The 21,250-nt window shown below is 55.2% G+C and overlaps 1 protein-coding gene across 1 annotated transcript in view; it reads right to left on the bottom strand.

Moving 5' to 3' along the window:
• Positions 1-21,250, bottom strand: part of DIS3L2 (DIS3 like 3'-5' exoribonuclease 2) — a 270,536-nt gene that overhangs the window by 116,477 nt on the left and 132,809 nt on the right. Inside the window, exons 7-8 of the mRNA XM_055121806.1 lie at positions 17,577-17,677; positions 14,583-14,830 (exon numbers count right to left, since the gene is read on the bottom strand). Of these exons, the coding sequence (XP_054977781.1) occupies positions 14,583-14,830; positions 17,577-17,677 (349 nt within the window). The remainder of the gene's footprint in view (positions 1-14,582; positions 14,831-17,576; positions 17,678-21,250) is intronic.

Genomic DNA, 21,250 nt, shown 5'->3' with positions numbered 1-21,250 from the left:
CAGACAAACTATTTCAGAGGCGGACCCGGCAAGGTCTGTGTGGCTGGCAAGCCCAGTTCCAGCTGCGACCAGCCAAAAGTGGATGGGACAGCTCTGACTCCATCCCAAGGACTGTCTCTGCAGAGACAATAGCGCAGAACCTTGACCCCAGGGCTCGGACCCTCCTTGCCCACATCAGGCTGGCCTGAGGGTTTATGGCAGCAGCTAGGCCTACAGAGCAGGACTTAGGAGGAGACTCGGTGGTGGTGACAGGCCCTCTGGGGAAGAGATACGTGGACAAAACGTGCCCGTTATCCCAAGCCCAGAGTGTGACGGCTTGTCTCTCATGAGAAGACTCGGCAAAAAGCAGCAGCCCTGGGCTGGACACCCTCACCCAGAGATGACCTGGGAGGTACACAGCAGTGCTGGCCTCGTACAGACCAGGGTGGGGACCCGGCCTGAGAGCCAAACGTGTGCAGAGCAGCTGGCCTGGGCAGTGCCCGTAAGACCCACTCCTAGTAACGCTCCCCTTGACGGCGGAGATTCCAGTAGCTCTGGGTCACAGCTGTGACCAGAGCTGGATTTAGGGGCCCTGACCGACGAGAGGCATCAAACACGCTTCTCACTTGTTTCTGGAAAGACCGTACTGGCAATTCAAGCCGAGATGCTTCAAAAGTAAGGCTCAAGAACAGCAGGTGGTTAAATGTCATGTCAGAAGTGAGCCTGCGACAGGTGGCCTTTTTACAAAAAACGTCTGAAACATAATTTCACGTGATTCCCTCTTAATAGCATTAAGAGCTACATAAAATTATTAACAATACATCAGTCAGCACGAATGTATAGCACAAACATATTCTGAAGAAGTATCAACCGTGAGGTCCAACGAACACGTTATTAGAGAACTAAAGTAATGTTATAAAGAGAAACAGCATTTTCTGTTTGGTCTGGAGCCACTCCCAGCAGTGCTCAGGCTTACTCCTGGCTCTGTGATCAGGTGGTGCTCAGAAGACCACATGAGGTGCCGATGTCAAATCAGGGTCAGCTGTGTGCAAGGTGGGTGTCGTAACCCCTCTTCTAGCTCTCTGGCCTTGAGACACAATTTTGTACATGGTGTACGCAGAGTAAACATTTTCCAATAGGTAGACAATCACACCCAGAGACTGTCCCCTGGCACCGTGTAATCCCATCAACGGCCAACATCCAGAGACTATAAAACCAAGCTCCTGGAAGTGCGCAGCTGCATTGTGGCCGCATGACATCTAATAGCTTAGTTCTTTCTCTCAGAGGACCTGACAAGCTACTGAGAGTCTACTGTCCACTTTGGAGAGCCTGACAAGCTCCCCATGGCGTATTCACATCCAAAATACAGTAACAGATATATACACCTCTCGGAGAGCCTGGCAAGGTACCGAGTATCCCGCCTGCACGGCAGAGCCTGGAAAGCTACCTGTGGCGTATTTGATATGCCAAAAACAGTAACAATAACAGGTCTCATTCCCCAGACCTTGTAAGAGCCCCCAATCATTGGGATAGACGAGTAAGGAGAAGCTGCTAAAATCTCAGAGCTGAGTGTAATAGAGATGTTACTGGTGCTCGCTTGAGTAAATCGACAAACAACACGTTGACAGTGATACAGTGATACTCCAAGGCTGACTCCAGAGGCAGTGGGGATCCTATTCTTACCTTGTGAGGTTACAGGGGGCAAAATGAAGAAGCCTATGCTGCAAGACGAAAAGGAACTAAGCACTTGAGCAAGGCGGCACTTGATGGGTCAGAGAGACAGTACAGGGACTAGGTGCCTGCCTTGTGCCCTGTAAACAGAGTCTGACCCCCAATACCGCATTTGGTCCCCGAGCACTGCCAGGGGCCACCCTGAACACAGAGCAAGGAGCAGTGCCTGAGCACCAACAGCATGGTCCACTTCCTGCCCAAGGCTCATCAACGCCCCCAGGATCCTCATACAGACCTCAGGATCCTTACACGTACTCAAGGGTAGTTACAGACCCCAGGAACTTCATACATACCCCAGGATCCTCATACAGACCGCAGGAACTTCATATGCACTCAAGGGTAACTCACACCGACACCAGCAACTTCACACATGCCCCAGGATCTTCATATATGCCCCATGATTCTCATATGTGGCCTCAGGGTCCTCATACATGCCCCAAGATCTTCATACGTGGCCCCAGGACCCTCACACATGCCCCAGAATCCTCACACTTGCCCCCAGGACCCTCATACATGCCCCAGGATTCTCATACATGCTCCCAGGATCCTCATACATGACTCAGGATCTTCATCCATGCCCTAGGATTTTCATACGTGGCCCAGCATCTCCCTATGTCCTTCCCAGGATAGAACCACGACCCAGCCCCCTAGAAGCAGGTGAGGGTCCTATAGTGATTCGTCAGAGCAGCTCCTATCACTGTTAGATCTTTACTGAAATTAAGACCCAAAAAAATCTGTGTCCTTATTTTATTGGTGCTTTGTGTTCTGGAAAATGTTTTCCACCAGGTTATATTCTGAGTCCAAAGAATCTTGATTGGTTTACTGAAACTTCAACATGGCTCGTAAAGGCTAAATTATATTTTGGTTATGATTTCCAAATATGATCAATGACTCCAAGTTTCTATTAATAGTAATTAACATTTATTTTACTAGGTTTCAGAGAACACTTCTCAAGTCCTTTATTTAAATAACTTTATTATAGCTTTTTAATGGAGATACATTTGCTAGCAGCAGACCAGACAGCTTGCAGGCGATTAAAATCTAACAGTCAGCACCTCAAAGCACTCAGCCTTTTCTGGACTGAGATGGCCCCAAACAATCTTTTGCCACCGCCTTACCAGTGAATTCTACTGCACCCTAAAGAGCAGAACACCAGATCTAAACTCTAGGGGATGGATACACATACTGAACATTTGTGTGAGAAAGGGGTCTGCACTTAAATATAGCATGACTTTTATTTAAGACAACAGTGGCCGGGCCAACCCCCAGCACTGTATGGTACCCAAGCACGCAGCTGGGACGGGCCCTCAGCACCACTGGCTGCAGCGCAAAAATGTTAAAAATATTGTTTTTAATAAAATTAATACTTAAATTTCCTTCTTATGCTATAGTTCAAATGTCACTGATTTCGGAGCAGTCTTCTAGACACTGGTCGAGAGGAAGGAAACAGTCAGTTCTGGACAAGGACATTCAGTGACACATGGTAGTGAGGGGTTCTCTTAATTGCCTTTCAGGTTGCCTTGATGTGGGACCCCCACCGGGTCCCCTGAGGCCCACCAGGAGTGATTCCTGCCTGCATAAAGGAGTGAGCCCTGAGTACTGTTTGCTGCGGCTCAAAAACAAACAAAAAAAATCACATTTCATCCCACTTGGCATTAAAACATGTCTTTCAAAAATAACTTTGAATCTTACCACCAAAAAGTCACTAAGGAGAGACAGGGCAACTAAATATGACTCAGTGTTCTGGAAAAAGAAGATTTAAAAAAAAAATCAGAATTTCTGAGAAAAATCTGGGCTTAATGAGCCAGCCTTGGTTCGTTAGCTGATATCAAACTAATATGTTAAAACTTAGGTGAAACGAGGTGCAGAGGTATATGAGAATTCTACTTTGTCAATTTTTTCTGAAACCTGAAACTAATATAAAAAAATTAAGTTTATTTAAAAAACGGAGTGAAGGGGTCAGCGAGATGTGACAAGGGTACGAGACAGGCCATGCCCACGGCTGCGTTCGGGCCCCGCTGAACACTCAGGAACTCACGGCGTGACTGAAAAGAAGCAATCCAGATTTCTAAAACACGGCATGTTTCTTCAGCTGATTAGGCATTTAAAATTAATTCTGAAGCTGTGACAATAAAAAATTTTAAAAGCTCTGTAGGTCTAGCTTGATTTACTTATGGAAAAACAACTCACGAAAAGACAGAAAGAAAAGGGCTAAAAAATGGGTGTTGTGGCAGAGGGTCAGGTGTGACTTTTTTCCCATTTTCTGAAATGAATTTCGCACGGCCACCGTTTTTCACCCTTAAACGGACAGAAATCGTTACTCTGACCTCGTGAGGGCAACGTGGTCCCGGGACGGGCCATGCCCCGAGTCAAACCCTCACACGCTGCTCCCTGCCCTGGCGGCCTTTGCCCTGTGGGGACTCCGACCCTGTCACCCCCCGTCCCCAAAGCCTGCTGCGGGGCAGTCACCTCTGTCACAGGCCCCCTCTGCACCGACCACCACAGAAGACACCGGGGTCCTGCAGGCGGCATCTCCGGGGACCACCTCGTGGGGTCCCAAGTGCCCCAGAAACGTCCCCATGGGCGGCTTCCTGGCACTGGCTGCTCAGAGCGTCCCGCGGGGACTGACCTCCAGGACCGCTTCCCGGGCAGAGCAAAGGCAGGAGCTTCCTTCCCGCCCAGGCCGGCATCCCGGCCCTGCTCACCCCGACGAGCACCCGGAGAGCAAGGCTGGGGCACTCACCCCCCACCCCCACCCCTCCGGCTTCTCCTCCTCTCAGACACATTTCTTTGACAAGATTCTCGTCCTGAAGAGGACAAACGTTTATCCATTTTCACATCGATCCCTCTTGAGTGAGTCCACGGACGAAGGAATGCGGGCTGGACACATGGTACAGTGGACAGGCTCTGGGCTTGCAGGAGGCTGACCCGGGTTTGGATCCCGGTACCACCTAGGGTCTCCGGGCACCACCCGGGGCACTCGTGAGCAAAGAGCTGGGGAGAGCTCTGAGCACCGCTGGGGGTGTGTGTGGGGGAGGGGGTAGGGACAGGGGGAGAGAGGGAGAGGGAGAGAGAGAAAAGGAGAAAGGGAGAGAGGGAGAGAAGGAGAGAGGGAGAGAGAGAGGGAGAGGGAGAGGGAGAGGGAGAGGGAGAGGGAGAGGGAGAAAAGGAGAAAGGGAGAGGAGAGAGGGAGAGAGAGGGAGGGAGAGAGAGAGAGAGAGAGAGAGAGAGAGAGAGAGAGAGAGAGAGAGAGAGAGAGAGAGAGAGAGAGAGAGAGGTACTTTTGAGTCTGGAGAGTCCCATTCTTCGTGGAAACGCCAAAGGAAAACAGAGAAAACTGAAGCAGCAGGGACACCAACCCAAAGACCTTTATTTGGGCAAGTTCTTGGGTCCTTTCACAACCAGCTGACATGTTAACAAAGTTCTTAATGTTTAAGAATATCCAGGACTAAGAAAATAAAAAGGCCTGTTGCCACTGCTCTTATTAAAAATGGAGTCTTTATCATCTCTTGGTGTGGAAATATCTTCTCCTCAGTTGTGAGCTGTCAGTTTGGTAAGATAAGAAAAAACAAATAAAATTTTACAAGGATCAGAATAGAAGAAATTAATCTGTCATTACTTATCACTGATGTGATGACTATCTAACCGAGAAAATTAAAAGGAAACGTCATCCAAAGTATTAAAATTAAAAAGGACTGAGCGAGATGGCCAGATATAGAATTCACATATAAATTTAATTGTAATACTACACACCATTCACCAGAAAGTCAGAAACTGTATCATAAAAAGACTATTCTCTTCAGCTCATTAATAACTGTAAAGGCAATTCATAAACAGAACAGTTAGTTTCCATATTAGTAACTGTGAAAGTATTGCAGACTAGAATAGATGTATAAAGCACCAAGATTAGACATTGCCCAATTAAAATTAAATGTTCAAATAAGCATTTAAAATTAACCTCCTGATATGATGGGGGGGGAATCACCTCCCCACACTGGAATTCTTCCAGAGATCCTGAAATTTCAATCTAATTGCAAAGAAACACATGATTCAAACTGAGAAACCCTCTACAAAATCACTGAGCAGATGCTTCCAAAGTGTCACAACAGGGGCTGGAACAATATCACAGCGGGTAGGGCGTTTGCCTTGCATACAGCTGACCCAGGTTTGATTCCCAGCATCCCATATGGTCCCCTGAGCACTGCCAGGAGGAATTCCTGAGTGCAGAGCCAGGAGTAACCCCTGAGCGTCGCCTGGTGTGACCCAAAAAGCTAAAAAAAACAAAAAAAACAAAGTCACAACAACTGCAGGACTGTCACAACTCAGAAGCCAGAGGGAAAGAGCGACATACAACCAACCGTCCTCTGGGTCCCGGGCAGAAGTAGGGGTGCAGGCCAGAAAGAGGAGAGCAGAGTCTGAGCATCGTGGCTCCGCTTAACTCCTGTCCCAGGCTGGCCCCTCAGTACCATCCCCTAAGACACTGCGGGGACGGTGGGACATTGGTGTACAAGCAGCTCCGGGAAGGGTACACAAGGATTTTACCATTTTTTTGCAGTTCCTGCAAATCTAAATAATCTAAATAAGAAATTAAATGATAAAAATTATTAAAGACATCAAGATGTTTCCTAGGAGAGGAAACATAATTACCATAAAAAATCCATCAAGTTGTTCTAACTCATTAGTCATCAAGAAAATATAGATTCAAATAATAACAATACCATTTTATACCCACTTGATAGGCCATAATAAAAGAGTGAAAATATCAAGCGTTATGCAGAAGTGTGAAGCTAAACCCTAAAATTTCATAGTCCTATAAACTAATAATAAATCAATTTATAAGAAGAAAAAAATACATCAAGTGCTGAGAAGAAGTGAAAGCAAGAGAAACCCCTATTCACTTGCTAGGACGAAAGCCGGGCACGACTGCTTAGGAAAACAGCTTTTATTTCCATAGTCATACAGTCAGACAAGCAGCAATTAAGAGTCTAGAGAAATTTAAGCTAGAAAGCACTGAAATGTTCGTGGAGGTTTGTTATAAATTATACACAAACTATCAGCTCAACTCAAATGGAGCGATAGCACAGTGGGTAGGGCGTTTGCCTTGTACACGGTCAACCCGGTTTCAATTCCTCCATCCCTCTCGGAGAGCCTGGCAAGCTACTGAGAGTATCCCGCCCGCACAGCAGGGCCTGGCAAGCTCCCTGTGGCATATTCGATATGCCCAAAACAGTAACAAGTCTTACAATGGAGACATTACTGGTGCCCGCTCGAGCAAATCGATGAGCAGTGGGATGACAGTGACAGTGAAATTTTATTTATTTGTTTGTTTGGGGGCCACATGCAGCAGTGCTCAGGGCTTATTCCTGGCTCTGCACTCAGGGATCATTCCTGGCGGGCTCAGAGGGTCACAGGGGGTGTTGGAGATTGAACTCAAGTTAGCTGAGTGCAAGGCAAGTGACCCTCTGTCCTGTCACTGTGGCCCTGAACTCTGGTATTTAAAAAAGAATAATTAAAGAATCTTGACTGACAAAGTTACTGATAGTTGAGTTTGAAGGCGTACAATGTTTCAGCGCCAATCCCACCCCAGTGCCAACTTCCCCCACCAGCGTCCCCACACTCCCCCCCACCCCCCACCCCTGCCTTCTACCTTAGCAGGCCCATTAAAAAGTTCTGTGGTTACAGCTTAGATCTCAATCAACCGTGGTACGTTTTAAGAAACAGGAATATCATGAATTAAAATAAATGAAATATAGTAATAGATGCAATACTGTAATATATTTCCTAATATATTTCCTAATCATTGGTAAGTTTATGGGTTAGTTTTAATCTCCAGATTTTAAAGTTACTTAAGTTTTATACACAAACACACACATTTTATTTCTGAAACATTTTGTAATTGATGTCAAGCATTTTTAAATAAAATTTTAGTTGCAGGGGCAACAGGACAGTCGGCAGGGTGCCTGCCAGCACCATACCTGGCCTAAGCACAGAGTTAGGACCACTGTTTTATTTTATTTTAGTTTTTACTTCCCTGAGCACTGCTGATACGACCCCAAAACCTGAAGAAACACATTTTAGGCAGATATATTAATAGTGATTGTTTTAAGGGATGAAATTCTAGAAAGTTCCATTTTCTATTAAGTGTCTTAATTTTTAACAATTTCAGTAATATGTATTATTTAATATTGGCAATATTACTTAAGTAGTTTGTATGTATTTGTAAAGAATTCAATTAAAACTTTTAAAAAATTGTGATTTGACCAAGATAAAACACGTGAGACCGGAAGTTCCCTTCTGCAACTTATTTGATCAGTTATTTATACTTCCTTCACTCCCTAGAGTCCCTTCACAAACACACATCCCACTCACTATAGCGACACTGCAACTGGGTCCTTGCCAGAAAACGAATCCACACGACACTGGGGCACTCCACTAGGTAGGGCTGTGGAGTGACCATCTAGTGTCCACTGTTCTGGAAGCTGGTATACGCAGAAGCTAGCCCGAGGGAGGGCTGAGCTAGGAAGTCAGACAAGACGTTACCGAGCCAGGGCCACTGCACAGTCCACGTGAAGCTGATGGCCACCCTCTCGCCACCACACTGTCTGATGTGGTCTGAGCTTCACAACTGGGCTCTCCAGAGACAGTGCTCTACTCTCTCAGTCACCATCAGCATCACCTGGCTCAACACGCGGCACACAGCCCCTGGGGAACGCCCTGCAGACAATCACTCTCAGAAATGATGGTGCAGAGGGAGAACCCCAATAAACCGAATCAGAAATGAGAAGGGGGACATCACGACAGAAACCAAAGAAATTCAAAAGAGCACCAGAGATTACTTTGAAAGCCTGTATGCCACAAAACAAGAGGCCCTCCGAAGAAAAGGATAAATTCCTGGATTCCTATCACCGCCCAAGCTGAGCCAAGAAGATCTGAGTACCTGAACAGACCCATCACCAGCAAGGAAACGGAAACAGCAGTCAAAAGTCTTCCCCAAAAGAAAAGCCCAGGTCCAGATGGATTCACTAGTGAATTCTTCCAAACATTTGAAGAGGACTTACTGCCAGTCCTTTTCAGGCTTTTCCAGGAAACTGAAGAAACAGAAACCCTCCCAAACAGCTTCTATTAGGCACATATCACCCTGATACCAAAGACACCACAAAAAAAGGAAATTACAGGCCGATATCTCTGATGAACATGGACTCGAAGATCCTCGACAGACAACATACTAGCAAACAGAACCCAACAGCTCATCAGAAGGACCGTACACCAGGGCCCAGTGGGACCCATCCTCGGGATGCAAGGATGGTTCAACACTCACAACTCAATCAACGTGATCCATCATGTCAATGAAAGAAAAGCTCAAAACCGTATGATCGTACGGAAACGCCGGTGCAGAGCCCTGGCATCTGCAAGTGGAGCGAGACACGCGTGAGCGACGCTGAGGCTCAGTCTGCAGAGTGGCACTGAGCGTGGCCAATGCCCGGGGGCCGGCTGCACGTGCGGTGCGGTTCCTGGAAGCAGGGGCAGCTGTGCTTTGCAGGAACGGAGACGGTGGGCGAAGCGTGCGCAGACCAGCGAAAACCAGAGAAAAGGCTGAGGAGCGAGAAGCAAGCCCCCCTCCTCCGCCCCCGGTGCTGCCCCCCCTCCTGAGACGCCGCCAGGAGGGACCCCGAGGTCAGAGAGCAAAGACCTGGGCGGCCAAGTCGAGGAGGCGGAGGCGGCGGCGGGCGTGTGTGGGGGCCACGGGGAGCTGCCGGGAGCTGGGACTCGCTGGCACACCGATGCGGGGTTTTCAAGAAGCCGCATGAGACGAGACGGGGGAGGTGACACGTGTGGGGGGTCCCTAGGGTCTGCACGGGCGAGAGGGCGGGCTCCAGGTACAGAGGCCCCTGTCCAGCCCCCCCCTCCCGTGCTCAGGGAGCTCTCCCTTCTGACCCTGAGGTGGATGTTGAGGGCATTGCTTTTCCTGAAGCTGATCCACACAGGCCACCAGGTGGAGCCCGACAGTCACTGAACAGAGCCCCCTCCTCAGCCGGGCCGGCCAAGATCGCGCCCCCAGCAGTGGCCGGAGGGCAGGCGCTCGGGCCCTCTGCGACGGGTGGGCAGTCAGGAGCGGGAGAGCGGCTGCCTGGAGGGAAGGGTCGCCTGGAGCCAACTCGGCCAAGCCAGGCTCCCCGGGGGGCTTCGACCCACCTGGTCACCCACCTGCTTCTCCTGCATCACTGAGAGGAACCTGGTTTCCCTCCTCCTCCGGGCCTGGGGCTCCGGCTAACGGGACTCCATCAGTCGCCACGGTCCTGAGAGCCTGATGACTGACACCTGATGTTGCCGGAGGGGAAGGAAATCCCAGAACAGACCCGGACCCAGCCCACCCCCCCTCCCGAGGGCTCAGAACCTCCTTCCCTCGGGTCACGGGTCACGGTGCCGGCAGGACCTGCAGGGCCTCACTCACTCACCAGAGAGCCCTGCACGACTCCCGCCCGACAGATTCCCAAGCCTGCCGAGTGTGCGACGGCCGTGCCCTCCAAGCCACCAAAGCGGACGAGGAAGAAGATGAGCAATTGTGTTTTCTCCAGCTGACCTCAGCATCTGCTCTGCTGCCGGGAGACACGTCTCGGTCCTGGTGGCGGCTCCCGGGAGCGGCTTCCGCTTTCTTCCAGGTCAAGCCTTGACTATTTGAGGAGAAACCACGGAACCCAGGAGGCAGCGGCGTGGGCTCGGGAGAGAAGCTGGGCTGCCGCCGACCACACGCCCAGAGATGCACCCGGAGCCCGGTGGGGAAGAGAGGCGGGGAGAGGTAGGGAGCCCCTCAAACTAGGCCTGAAGATGAAACTAGTGTCCTCTCAGAGACGTCGGGGGCTTCCTGGGTGTCGGGGGTGAGAGCCGGCCGGTGAGAAGCTGCATCAGGCTTGCTCTTCCCACCCGTGTTCCCCCTTACCTCGCATCTCTCTTGCTGGCCTACACACACACACAGACACACAGACACACACACGCGCACGCACGCACACACAGACACACACACACAAACACACGCGCACACACACACGCGCGCACGCACACACAGACACACACACGCACACACACAAACACACGCACACACACGCACACATGCATGCGCGCACACATGCATGCGCACACACACACGCACACACATGCGCGCACACACACACATACACACACACGCACGCGCACACACACACACTAGCAGGGACGCCCCGCAGACAGCGCCATGGAGACATGGTGTTGTGACAGAGGACCTTGTGTGTGGCCGCCACGACCGTGACCCTCTTGATCCCTGACAGGCATCACCAAAGTGCCCTGGGGCTGCCCGAGATGCAACACCCCACAGGGGCCTCGTGGGAGCCTGCTGGCCTCAGCCAGCCCCAGGCGGGTCACACGCGCCATCCCCGGGCTCCAGGTTCTGCCCCAGATCCTGAGTCTGGGCCCCACCGTGACGTGAGGCGGCTCTCAGGCTTCTCTCCTAACTCGCCCGACGGCACGGCCTCTTCCCAGTCAGCCTGGCTGCAGGCCTGGTGGCCACCGACTCCTCTTCACTGGCCCATCGGAGCAGCCGGCCAGCACAGGAGGGACAGCCATGTCCCACGGGAGCCCTTCCGCGAGTGAGGACGAGGCATGCAGGACAGCGGGGACGGCAGCGTGACTGGGAATGAGGAGGACTGGCAGGGAGCACGCCGCCGGGGTGTGCTTCTCAAGAGGACAGCGGGGCCGGGGCGCCAGGATGTCACGGGCAGCGGGAAGAGACGGCTGCAGGGAAAGGCCGTGGAGCGTGCACGGGCTTGCAGCGGCCAGCACAGTTGCCGGGGGGTGCGTGGGTGGGACGGAGTCGGGGTTCTCGGTGACCCCTGGGGTGAGCGGGAAGTGTGCAGGACACGGCTGGAGTCGGGGTTCTTGGTGAATTCTGGGGATGATCAGTGAGGAGAGCACGGGGGTCGGCCCTGAGTCGGGGTTCCCGGTGACCCCTGGTTGAGTGGGGAGTGCGCGGGGCAGTCCGGAGTCGGGGTTCTTGAGACCAGGGCTCAAGGCCACATTCTCTACCCCCACCGAGTCAGGACCCTGGGCTCCGCCTGGCCCCTCTGGCTGGCAAGGCTGCAGGGTCACCTTCTTGTCCCTGTCGCTTCCTTAGACCCGCCTGTCCCTGGGGCTGCTCGGCCGGGAGTTCCTGGGGCCCAGCCAGCCACTCCCCCGTGCACCCTCACACTCGGGCCCCGGCGTCCCCCCGTGCTCCCTACTCACGGGCCGCAGCTCCTGCAACCTTGGTCCCCCACGGCTGGTTACAGCGACTGACCCACGAAAACCACTGTGACCTCTTACCCAGAGAAGCTCCAGCTCTTCCTCAGTTTGCCCTGCCAGGAACAGCGCCCACCCTCTCGGCCCCCCAACATACAGGAGCCACAGCCCTGACCTCCCCTGAGATCTGCAGAGGCCACATGGAGACCACACGGTGCCGGCCACAGGCCTCAGAGGCTGGAAACCCCTGACCAAGCATCAGTGCGTGGCCTGCAGGGGTCACTCTGGCGGTGCTGTGAGGCGGGCTGGGTGGGGAGAGGAGCGGAGGGGCCTTTGCCACCCTAGGGTGTCTGGGTCCCTCCTGGGGCCCGTGCTGGGTTGGGGAGAACACCACTTCTGACAGCGAACCCACTTTTAGTGAATGAGCTCAAGGCGGCACTTAATTTCTTTTCATTTGTTCGGGGGCCACACCTGCAGTGCTCAGGGGTGACTCCTGGCTCTGTGCTCAGGAATCACTCCTGGCATGCTCGAGGACCATACGGGATGCTGGGGGTCACACCCAGGTTGGCCGTGTTCAGGGCACGCGGCCCCCACTGCACTGTCACCCCCGCGCTGAGAGGGCTCTGTTTCTTAAACTCTGATTTACCCCGTGACATTCCGTACAAATCCAGCAGCGGGTCCAAGCGAATGCAGACACCAAGGCCGCTCGCTCACCCCGGCGCCCTCGCTGACAGGCCCCGGAGAAAGGAGACCGATGGGGGCACTGCATGAGCACTGTCGAGGGCAGGAGGACAGGGCTCGGGGTCCGTCTGGACGCGGTCCCCTGGCAGGCCCGCTCTCACTCCAGGGAGCGCTGCCTCCCCGCTCCCGGGCGGAGCCTGGCACAGGGCGCCGAGGAGACGCAGGCCGCGGGCACGGCGTGTTCTGAGTGGGAAACAGTGACCTCAGCCCCTAAGATCAGTAACTGATAGCCAGAACAAAACGGCACGGCGACCACCAACGCGCTCGACAGCTGGCCGCCCCCCCGCGCCCCCCCCCCGCCAACTTCCTCAGGAAAACCCGCCACGTCTTGTCTGCGTGTGGAGACGTGGTTTCCCACGGGCTCTGCGGGATCTTCTCCCACGTGAACGCCCGCAAGCCTGTGAGTGAGGTCAGGTGAAGGGGGTCTGGCACTTGCCCCCCGTAAGTACGGGACCGTCGGACCTTCCATGGGCGTCCTACTGGGCTCGTCCGCCAAACAGCGCCCTGCGCACCCGCAGGCCTGACCCTGGGGCACGACGCATGGAGAGAGCCTGATGACGTCACAGCAGAGCAGCGGTGGCAGGAACCCGCACAGGCAGCCCCGGAGAAGCTTCCGGAACTACACCCTCCCTACACCCTCCCGTCCGGGTGCAGGAAACACTCCAATCAGGCCCACAGTGGGCCCTGCCCCCAGGCAGATAAGGGCCGGGCTGGATTTCCTGCTCCCCTCCCTGGGGGGGCCTCCCCTCCTCCCGGGGTGCCGGGCACCGTCCGCGGGGCAGGTGGCCCGGCCAGCCCCGAGCCTCTGGGCGGAGGCTGAGAAACTGGCACGCTCCTGAGGACGATGCTGTGGGGCTCAAGGGGCTGACGTCACTCTTGGACGCCGGGCCGGGCCTGAAAATGATGACTCTGCACTCACGCCGCTCGAGAGCAAACCCAGAGAGCCCGGCGGCTCCCAGAGGCCCCGAGAACCCCGAAAGCCGGGGCGTCCCACCGGGGTGGGACACGCAGACTCGGCCGGGCCAGGCCACTGACCAGTGGCAGAGGGGAGGGCAGGTGCCTGAAGACAGCAGCCCGGGGACACAGGTCACCGAGCACTGCCCGAGCTGGATGGAGAGCCGAGGGCCAGGACTCGCTCTGTGGAGCCCGAGCGCCCTTGTGCTCCCCAACTCGCGGGGAAGCACGGCTCCGGCCCCCTCAGGCTACGGGCGCTGCACAGGAAGAGCCCCTCGGAGGAGGAGGAGGGCGAGTGTGTGAGCACGGCTCTGCGAGTCTTCAGAGCTCCTGGGGGCGGTGCAAGGGGGAAGCTAGATCCCCAGGACTAGTAAGAACATGGGGCCTTGGAGATGCTTTTGGCAAGGTGACTCCGCTTCTTACGGCCCCGGAGGAGCCTCTGAAGACCGACGCCCAAACCATCATTCCCACACACCTCCCCGGGTACGAGCCTGGCCCCCCTGGGCATACCTGGGCTGCCTGCGCATTTCATCACTCGCATTGGAAATGAGGAGCCTGATTATTCAAGGCAATAAATTCCATGCAGTTCACGAGTACAAACAGGACTCAGGGCACAGCAGGAAAGATGCAGAGGCTCACAGTGTACCGATGTTTTTTATGCCAAGCAAAACAAAACAACTTCCCCCCAAAAAACAAACAACCCAAACCCCGAAAGATGAATCCCGAGGTGACTGGCTGAGGCTGAAGCTAAGGGCGCTTTCTAAGGACCAGGAGTCAAGAATGCCCAACTCCTAAACTTTAGGGAAGCAATGATCAAGGTAAAGACACGCCACAAGCTGGCGGGAAGCCCCCCGGGGTTCTGCCCGGGCTGCCCGCCCCCCCCCCCCCGAGGTTCTCCCCGGCTGCGCGTCCCAGCAGGGGTCACCTACCCTAGCGCGAAATTGCTGTCCTCCTTCCAGTCCACGATGCGGCAGATGAACAGCGTGTTGGCGTAGTCCTTGGGCCGGCTCACCAGGTCCTGGGGACAGTCCTTGAGCGGCACGTACACCCGAGGGACGCGGTGGTCCACGGGAGAAAACAGGGCATATTTCCGGAACAGGTCGCTGTTCTTATCGGCCAGCAGCTTGAGGAAGCCCGTGGCCGCCCGCGAGTGTTTCTTCTCGACGATGTAGACCACCTGGAAGGCCAGAGAACAGCCCGGCGGGCGGGTCAGCGGCCGGAGGCCCGGGGACGCTCTTCGGGGGCCGCCTCCACGGGAGCCACCGGAACCTTCGCTGGGTTTTTAACTTTTGCATTTTTGGCAGGGTGGGGCGAGGTTCTGGCCACACCCAGCAGTGCGCGGGGCCTATCCCTGGCTCTGGGTGCAGGACTCGCTGGGAAGTGCTCAGGGGGCCCTGCGTGGGGCCCCTGCCAGGGACTGGCGCTGGGTCTGCCTTGCGAGAGGCGAGCACCTGTCTCCTACACTCTCCCGCCACCAAGGCGAGGTTAGGGGACACACGCCTGCACGTGGCTACAACCAAGACCTATGTCTCCGGGGTGTGGGGAGGGGCAGGGGCGGCCCACGCTGGCGCTGCTCGGGGCTTACTCCCGGCTCTGTGCTCGAGGATCACGCTTGGCGGTGCTGGGAGGACCCCATATGCCTGGTGGCTCCAGCGACCAGAGTGGGCCACACCACACGCAAGACCAGCACATCAGCCCCTGGACTATCCCTCCAGCCTCCAGAGCCTCGGTGTCTGGGTGGGGAGTCAGGCCCTGACGCTTCCTGCACAGGCCAGAGCACCGTCTCCAGGAAGTAAGAGAACAGCTGCTTTCCAAGTACACCCCTCCCGGCCCGACGAGGCCCGAGAGCCAGCTCTGTCCACTCTCCGTCTCTGCTAGCGACTATCCGGCCCGCCTGCTCCCCCCGTCCCGATACACCGTGCTCCCGGGAACACCTCCACTGCGCAAGCGACAGGCCCATGAGAACAGAGGAACGACAACCGTGTATCTCACACCACACACTGATGTCCTTCGACTCGGCCAGGGCTGCCAATCTCGGAGGGAATTCTGAAACGCCCTCCAGTTCCCGACAATCTATTCTCTCAGACCCGCTCTCCTGATCCTCTCCTGCTCTGACTCCAATTACCTGAAAACGGGATGTTTTATTGTCCCCCAATTGCAGGAAATGTTCTTTTTTCCTCTCATCCTATTTTCTCTGTCAAAGTGGGCCAGTTCCAGTCACTGTCCTCAGATGAACTATTTCTATGCCGAATCATCTCTAGTCTGCTATCAAGCCTACCCAACAAGTATTTCAGTTGCTACTCCACTTTTCAGTGCTCAAATTCCCAGGTAGTTCTTTTTTCCCTCCCCAGCACGGTGGGGCGGGGGGGGGGCGGGACAGAGGGGGCTACAGGGCAGAACTGCACACAGTCAGGGCCTTGGTGTTTTGGGGTTGGAAGTACTTGTCAACCACACGTATGAGCTGGTGGATAGCACAGTAGGTAGGGCGTTTGCTTTGCACGCAGCCGACCCGGGTTCGATTCCTCCGACCCTCTCGGAGAGCCCGGCAAGCTACCAAGAGTATCCCGCCCGCACGGCAGAGCCTGGCAAGCTCCCCGTGGCGTATTTGACATGCCAAAAACAGTAACAACAAGTCTCACAATGGAGACGTTACTGGTGCCCGCTCGAGCAAATCGACGTTACTAGTGCCCGCTCGAGCAACAGGACGACAGTGACAGTGACAGTGACGCATGAGCTGGCATAGAACTGGTTTGGTCACAGAGTGAATCCCGCATATCTGTGCTGTTTGGCAAAAACCTTAGGAAGACAGGAAGACCAGGACCCACTGAGCAGAGCCAGAGCAGCAGGCACGGGGTCCAGGACCGAGCGCGGCCTCCACACTGCCGGACACGGGCCCCTGGGAAAGGGCCTGGGGATGCCTGACGCTCTGCCTGAGCGGGGAAGCCAGAAGCCTGTGCCTTTATGCAGACGTCCCCGCCCCTCACTGCAAACAGAAGCTCCCGGGGCCAGGGGGTCACACTGCACAGATGGACGAGGCACTGGCCGGCAAGGCAGACGGCCCTGGGCTCCCCACTCACGAGGGGCTTCCGTGCTGCTGACACAGAGCGCGAGAGAACCTGAGGGGCACTCGAGACGCCGTCCCGACCGCTGAGTGGGTGCCGCCTTCCCTGGTCTGAGGGGCCCTCCCCCACCGGGGGCCACGGCAGAGCTGGACACGGCTACGGAGGGGGGCACCTCGGGAGGAACCACAGCTCAGTGAATTACAGGCGAGGGGGCAAGACAACTGTCCCTACAACTGAAACACTCACTTTGGGAAAACAGTCAAAGGGCTTTGAAAAACCTATTTTTGAATTATTATGGGCGCGACAATAAAAACTAGCGGCAAAAACTAAAAAGCTAGGCGGTGTTTCATAGAGTTTCATTTCCATGGTGGTTCCTCATGTCTAAACTCTTCCTGCACTTGAAAGAAACAAAAGTGAAAATCACGGATGTCATCACCAAGTCTGGGGACCAGGAGGGGGGCTGGGGATCCCGGAGCACATACTTTGGCCGTGGGGGCCATGGCGCTGACGCCCAGCACAGGAAGGAATAGCTCCCAAGCACTGAGCCAGGTGCAGCCCTCAAGAACCACAGGCCCGTGACCCCAAAAACCAGAGGAAAGGAAAAATGAGTGTGATTGAAGTTAAGAACAAAAAAAATTACAGGATTTGCATCAAAACTGCCCCAAGGTCCTTGGTCCTTCCCACACGGACAGGAAGAAGACACAGAGGTGGTTCTTTTCCCCCGCTAAGGGTTAGTTTTTGGATTCATTCCCACGATTTTCTGATCTCCTGACCAGAGACACCCTAACTGGGCGGCAGGGGAGTCTGACACGGAACCCGGGAGAGCCGAGAGCCACGTGGCGAGGACCCGGGGGCAGTGACCTTTGCTGATCTTTGCGGGGCCTTCTCCGGAGAAGCTCGCGTGTCCGGTGCCGCGGCTGCACCATCGTCTCCGGAGGCAGGTGCGTCTGCATCTTCTTTCCCTGAATGTGAGAGAAAGAAACGAGGAGCCATCAGCTACCCGGGATCGGGCTCTGACATTTCAGAGTAGGAAGGTTCTTGGGAGCCAGGCACTTCGGCCCACTCACTCTTCAGGAAAGGACAGTCAGCCGGCCCCCGGGCCTGGCGGGACTCGGCTAAGGTCAGTCACGTCATGGAACACACCGCATCTACTTAACATTATCCACAAGCTGAACATCATGGGAGTGGGAAGCATCAAACCCTGATAAACCACAGTGACCTCCGTGTCAAATGTCGAAAACCAACATGCTAAATACCGCCTGGCCCACACGAAGGAGAGATAGGTTAATTTATACACATCTGTTAAGACGAAACATAATAGAAACAGATGTCAATTTTTAAAAGTGCACTGGTACCACACACGACTGTTAGCAAGGTGGTGGAAAACAGATGGAAGGAAGAGAGTGATTTTCCTGGATTTTCTTAGTGAAGTTACAGAAAGTGGAGTACTTAAAAGTCTTGATATTTCTTTCCATTTTAAATAAAGGAAAGACCTTAATAAAGCTCATTCACCCAAGAAGCTGTAATCATGTCTCCCCTGTAGAAGGGAGGGGCGAGGCTTTATACCCGCAGTGTTCAAAGCACTCATGAACAAAAAGCACCATTAACATGTGCTTCCATGTGTTGCAGTAAATTTTTCTCACAAAACGTTCTCAGTCACTACACCAGAGTTTCTGGATTCTAGGGTTCAAGCAGTTCATGCGGAAGCCCCTCCTGGTAGCCAAGAGAGACTTGTCCGCACCATCACTGAGACGTGGCCGCTGCCAAAATAAACAGAGGGACCCTTTCCAGGACTGCTGGCCCCCAGAAGGCTCAGCTGAAGCCCCCTGCACCCTTGGGGTCACTCTAGAGTCAGCGACATGCTCTGGCAGGGGCCGGGGGCAGAGACTGTACAGCGGGGAGGGCACTTTCCTTGCATGCGGCTGACCCGGGTTCGATCCCCGGCATCCCATATGATCCCCCCCAAGCACTGCCAGGAGTAATTCCTGAGTGCAGAGCCAGGAGGAACCCTTGAGCATCGATGGGTGTGACCCAAAAAGAAAAAAAAAAGAACATATAGTTTAATGTAGGAGTGAGTCAATAATTTTTTTTAAAATTAAGATATTGTGATAAATACATGGAGAAAGAGGAGAGACCGTCTGACTGAGACCCAGACACTTCCTGTCATCTACGCCGAGACACACAGTGGGGTCTGCAGGAGTGAATTAGGGGAGCCCAGGTCGGGGACAGACCGGGACGGAGCTGGAGACGGCAAGCCCTTGAGGACAGCAAGAATGGGCACAGAAGAGGGAAGAAGGGACTCGGGGCCTCCCGGGGCTCAGGCTGAAGCCAACTGGAAACTGGATAAAGATTTTGTACAGACAGTGACGCTGCAGCGGGGAGCCTGGAGCAAGGCCAGAGCGATACTGAACGGAGAGCGGGAGAGGCCGAGGGGTCCTGGGCATCCCGGAGTCCTGCCGAGCAGACTGGGAGGCCACCCAGACTGATGCAATAGTTCAGGCTGGGACGCAAAGGCCCAGCGGAAGTCCCATGCGGGGACAGAACTGGCGGTCACTGGTGCAGACGAACTATGTAGTCTCAAGAATTATTTTCGGCTTCTGCCGTCTGTAGCCAGAAAGGCTCTCGGAGAGGTAGAGAGAAAGCTCTATGCGGGTTGAGGTTCTCTGTGAGCCGCTATGGGATGGTGTGGGATGGCGGGTTCGATCTGAAGCGACGCCGTGTCTCAGGGAGAGGCTCTGGGCCGTGGCTCACAGGCGGGGTACGTGTGGAGCGTCGTACTGGGACTCAGAGAAAAGCCACAGGGAGCGCCCAGCACCGCCTGCTCCCCCCTTGAGTCCCCGGCGCTCCCCCCACTGTGCTCTCAGGAGGAGCTGGCGGGGCCCAGGAAGGAGGCAGGTTCCCACGACGGGATTCGGGTGGAGGGGCGTCCCGATGTTTCTGAGAGTGCAAAGGGGCTTGACAGGAAAGGCCAGAGCAGAGAGAGCACTGGATTCGGAGAGGGCAGACTCGAGATGAGCTGCAGCTCTCAGCAGGCTAGAGGCATGGGCTGGGGGGCGGCGGGGGAGACGGGTCTGAAGAGCACTGCCGAGAGGCTGCCCCCGAGCTGCCTCTGTGCCCTCTGGCCCCACTCTCCCGCTGCTACGAACCTCATCTAAGGACAGAAACGGGAACAAAACCCTTCCTTTGGCATTGATTTCATTACCTTGTTCTGGTTTTTGGCGAGAGCCCTGCACTCTCTCCCCGGGCCCCCAAGAACGTGGCCTTGAACTGGGTGCATGCGCTAACGGGGGACGGTCCTCAGCCCTCCCCGGCTACCACTCAGACCACAAGGTGGGCTCAAGCGTCTAAGTGTCCCCCGGGCGCAGCGGCTCCGTCCTCCGCCTCCTGCCCCCTCCACAGGCGTGTGAGAGGTGGGCCTCAGGCCCGCGTCCCGGGCCCGGAGGCTGGGCATGGGGAGGCTGAGCAGGATGTAGCCGGGAGGACGGCACAGGGAACGTTCTGGAAAGGGAAACCGTGCCAGTGGGAAGACTCCCATGAGGAAAGGGGGCACTCGGACAGTCACGGCTGTGCGGGCCGGACAGGACAGCGGGCCGGGCAGGGGCTTCCCCTGCATGCAGCCAGTCCGGGAGCCATCCCCGGCACCCTGCCAGGAGTCGCTTCCCGAGCACAGAACCAGGAGTGCCCTGAGCACTGCCGGGTGTGGCCCCCGGGCCCCTCAGCAAATAACAAGTGCGAGGAAACTGAGAAGGGAGACGGGTTGGCGTGTGGCCACGAGCGCACGGCCACGAAGGGCCTCCAAGGACCCCCCGAGGGACACGCGTTTTGCGGCTGGGGCTGGGACGCACCGGTGGGTTTCGGAGGAGACGAGGAGAAGGGGGAGCCCCCCCCCCCCCGCGCCTCGCACCCCTTCTCCAGCTGCCGAGGAGACCTCAGACTTGGGCTTTGGGCTCTTTCTCCCGGTGTTTCCAGACCAACCAACTCGACTCGTAGTCGCTGGTCTGGAGCAGCCCGGCCGGCCGTGGTACCCGTCACCCCGCGTCTCCCGCCTCCCCCTCTTGGGCTCCAGAGACGCCCATGGGGCTCCTGGCAGCTCTCTGCCCCGTCTCTCGCCCTGGCCACGCGCCACACCTCACTGCTCCCTGAAAACCGTTTCTCCCTCCAACCTCGTCAGCTTTCTCTTCAGCTTTACCCAATCTTCTGCTAAACCATCCACGGTTTTTTTCTTAAACAATTTCATCAAAGAGACCTTTTCTGATGCATGAGGTGTCTTGGGCTTCTCTTCGGGGGTCACTCCTGAGGGAGGCGAGGGCACTCTTCAGTCCTGCGCTGTTTCTGGAGATCGCGCCCGGAAATGCTCCGGAGACCAGGCCTCCACGGGGATGGACCCGGGCCTCCCCTCTGCGAAGCCGCACACGGCCCCCCGAGCAGGCCGCGGCCCCCACCACTGCGTTTTAATTCCACTCTGCAATGGCACGTAATTCAACGTCTAGAGGTTTGACTCCTTTTCCAGCGTGTCTCGGTTTTCCTGCCGGTCT

The sequence above is a fragment of the Sorex araneus genome, chromosome X, assembly GCF_027595985.1.
Source record: "Sorex araneus isolate mSorAra2 chromosome X, mSorAra2.pri, whole genome shotgun sequence".
NCBI lineage: Eukaryota > Metazoa > Chordata > Mammalia > Eulipotyphla > Soricidae > Sorex > Sorex araneus.
Note: the sequence above shows the minus strand (reverse complement) of the source record. Positions and strands in the feature narration are given on the sequence as shown.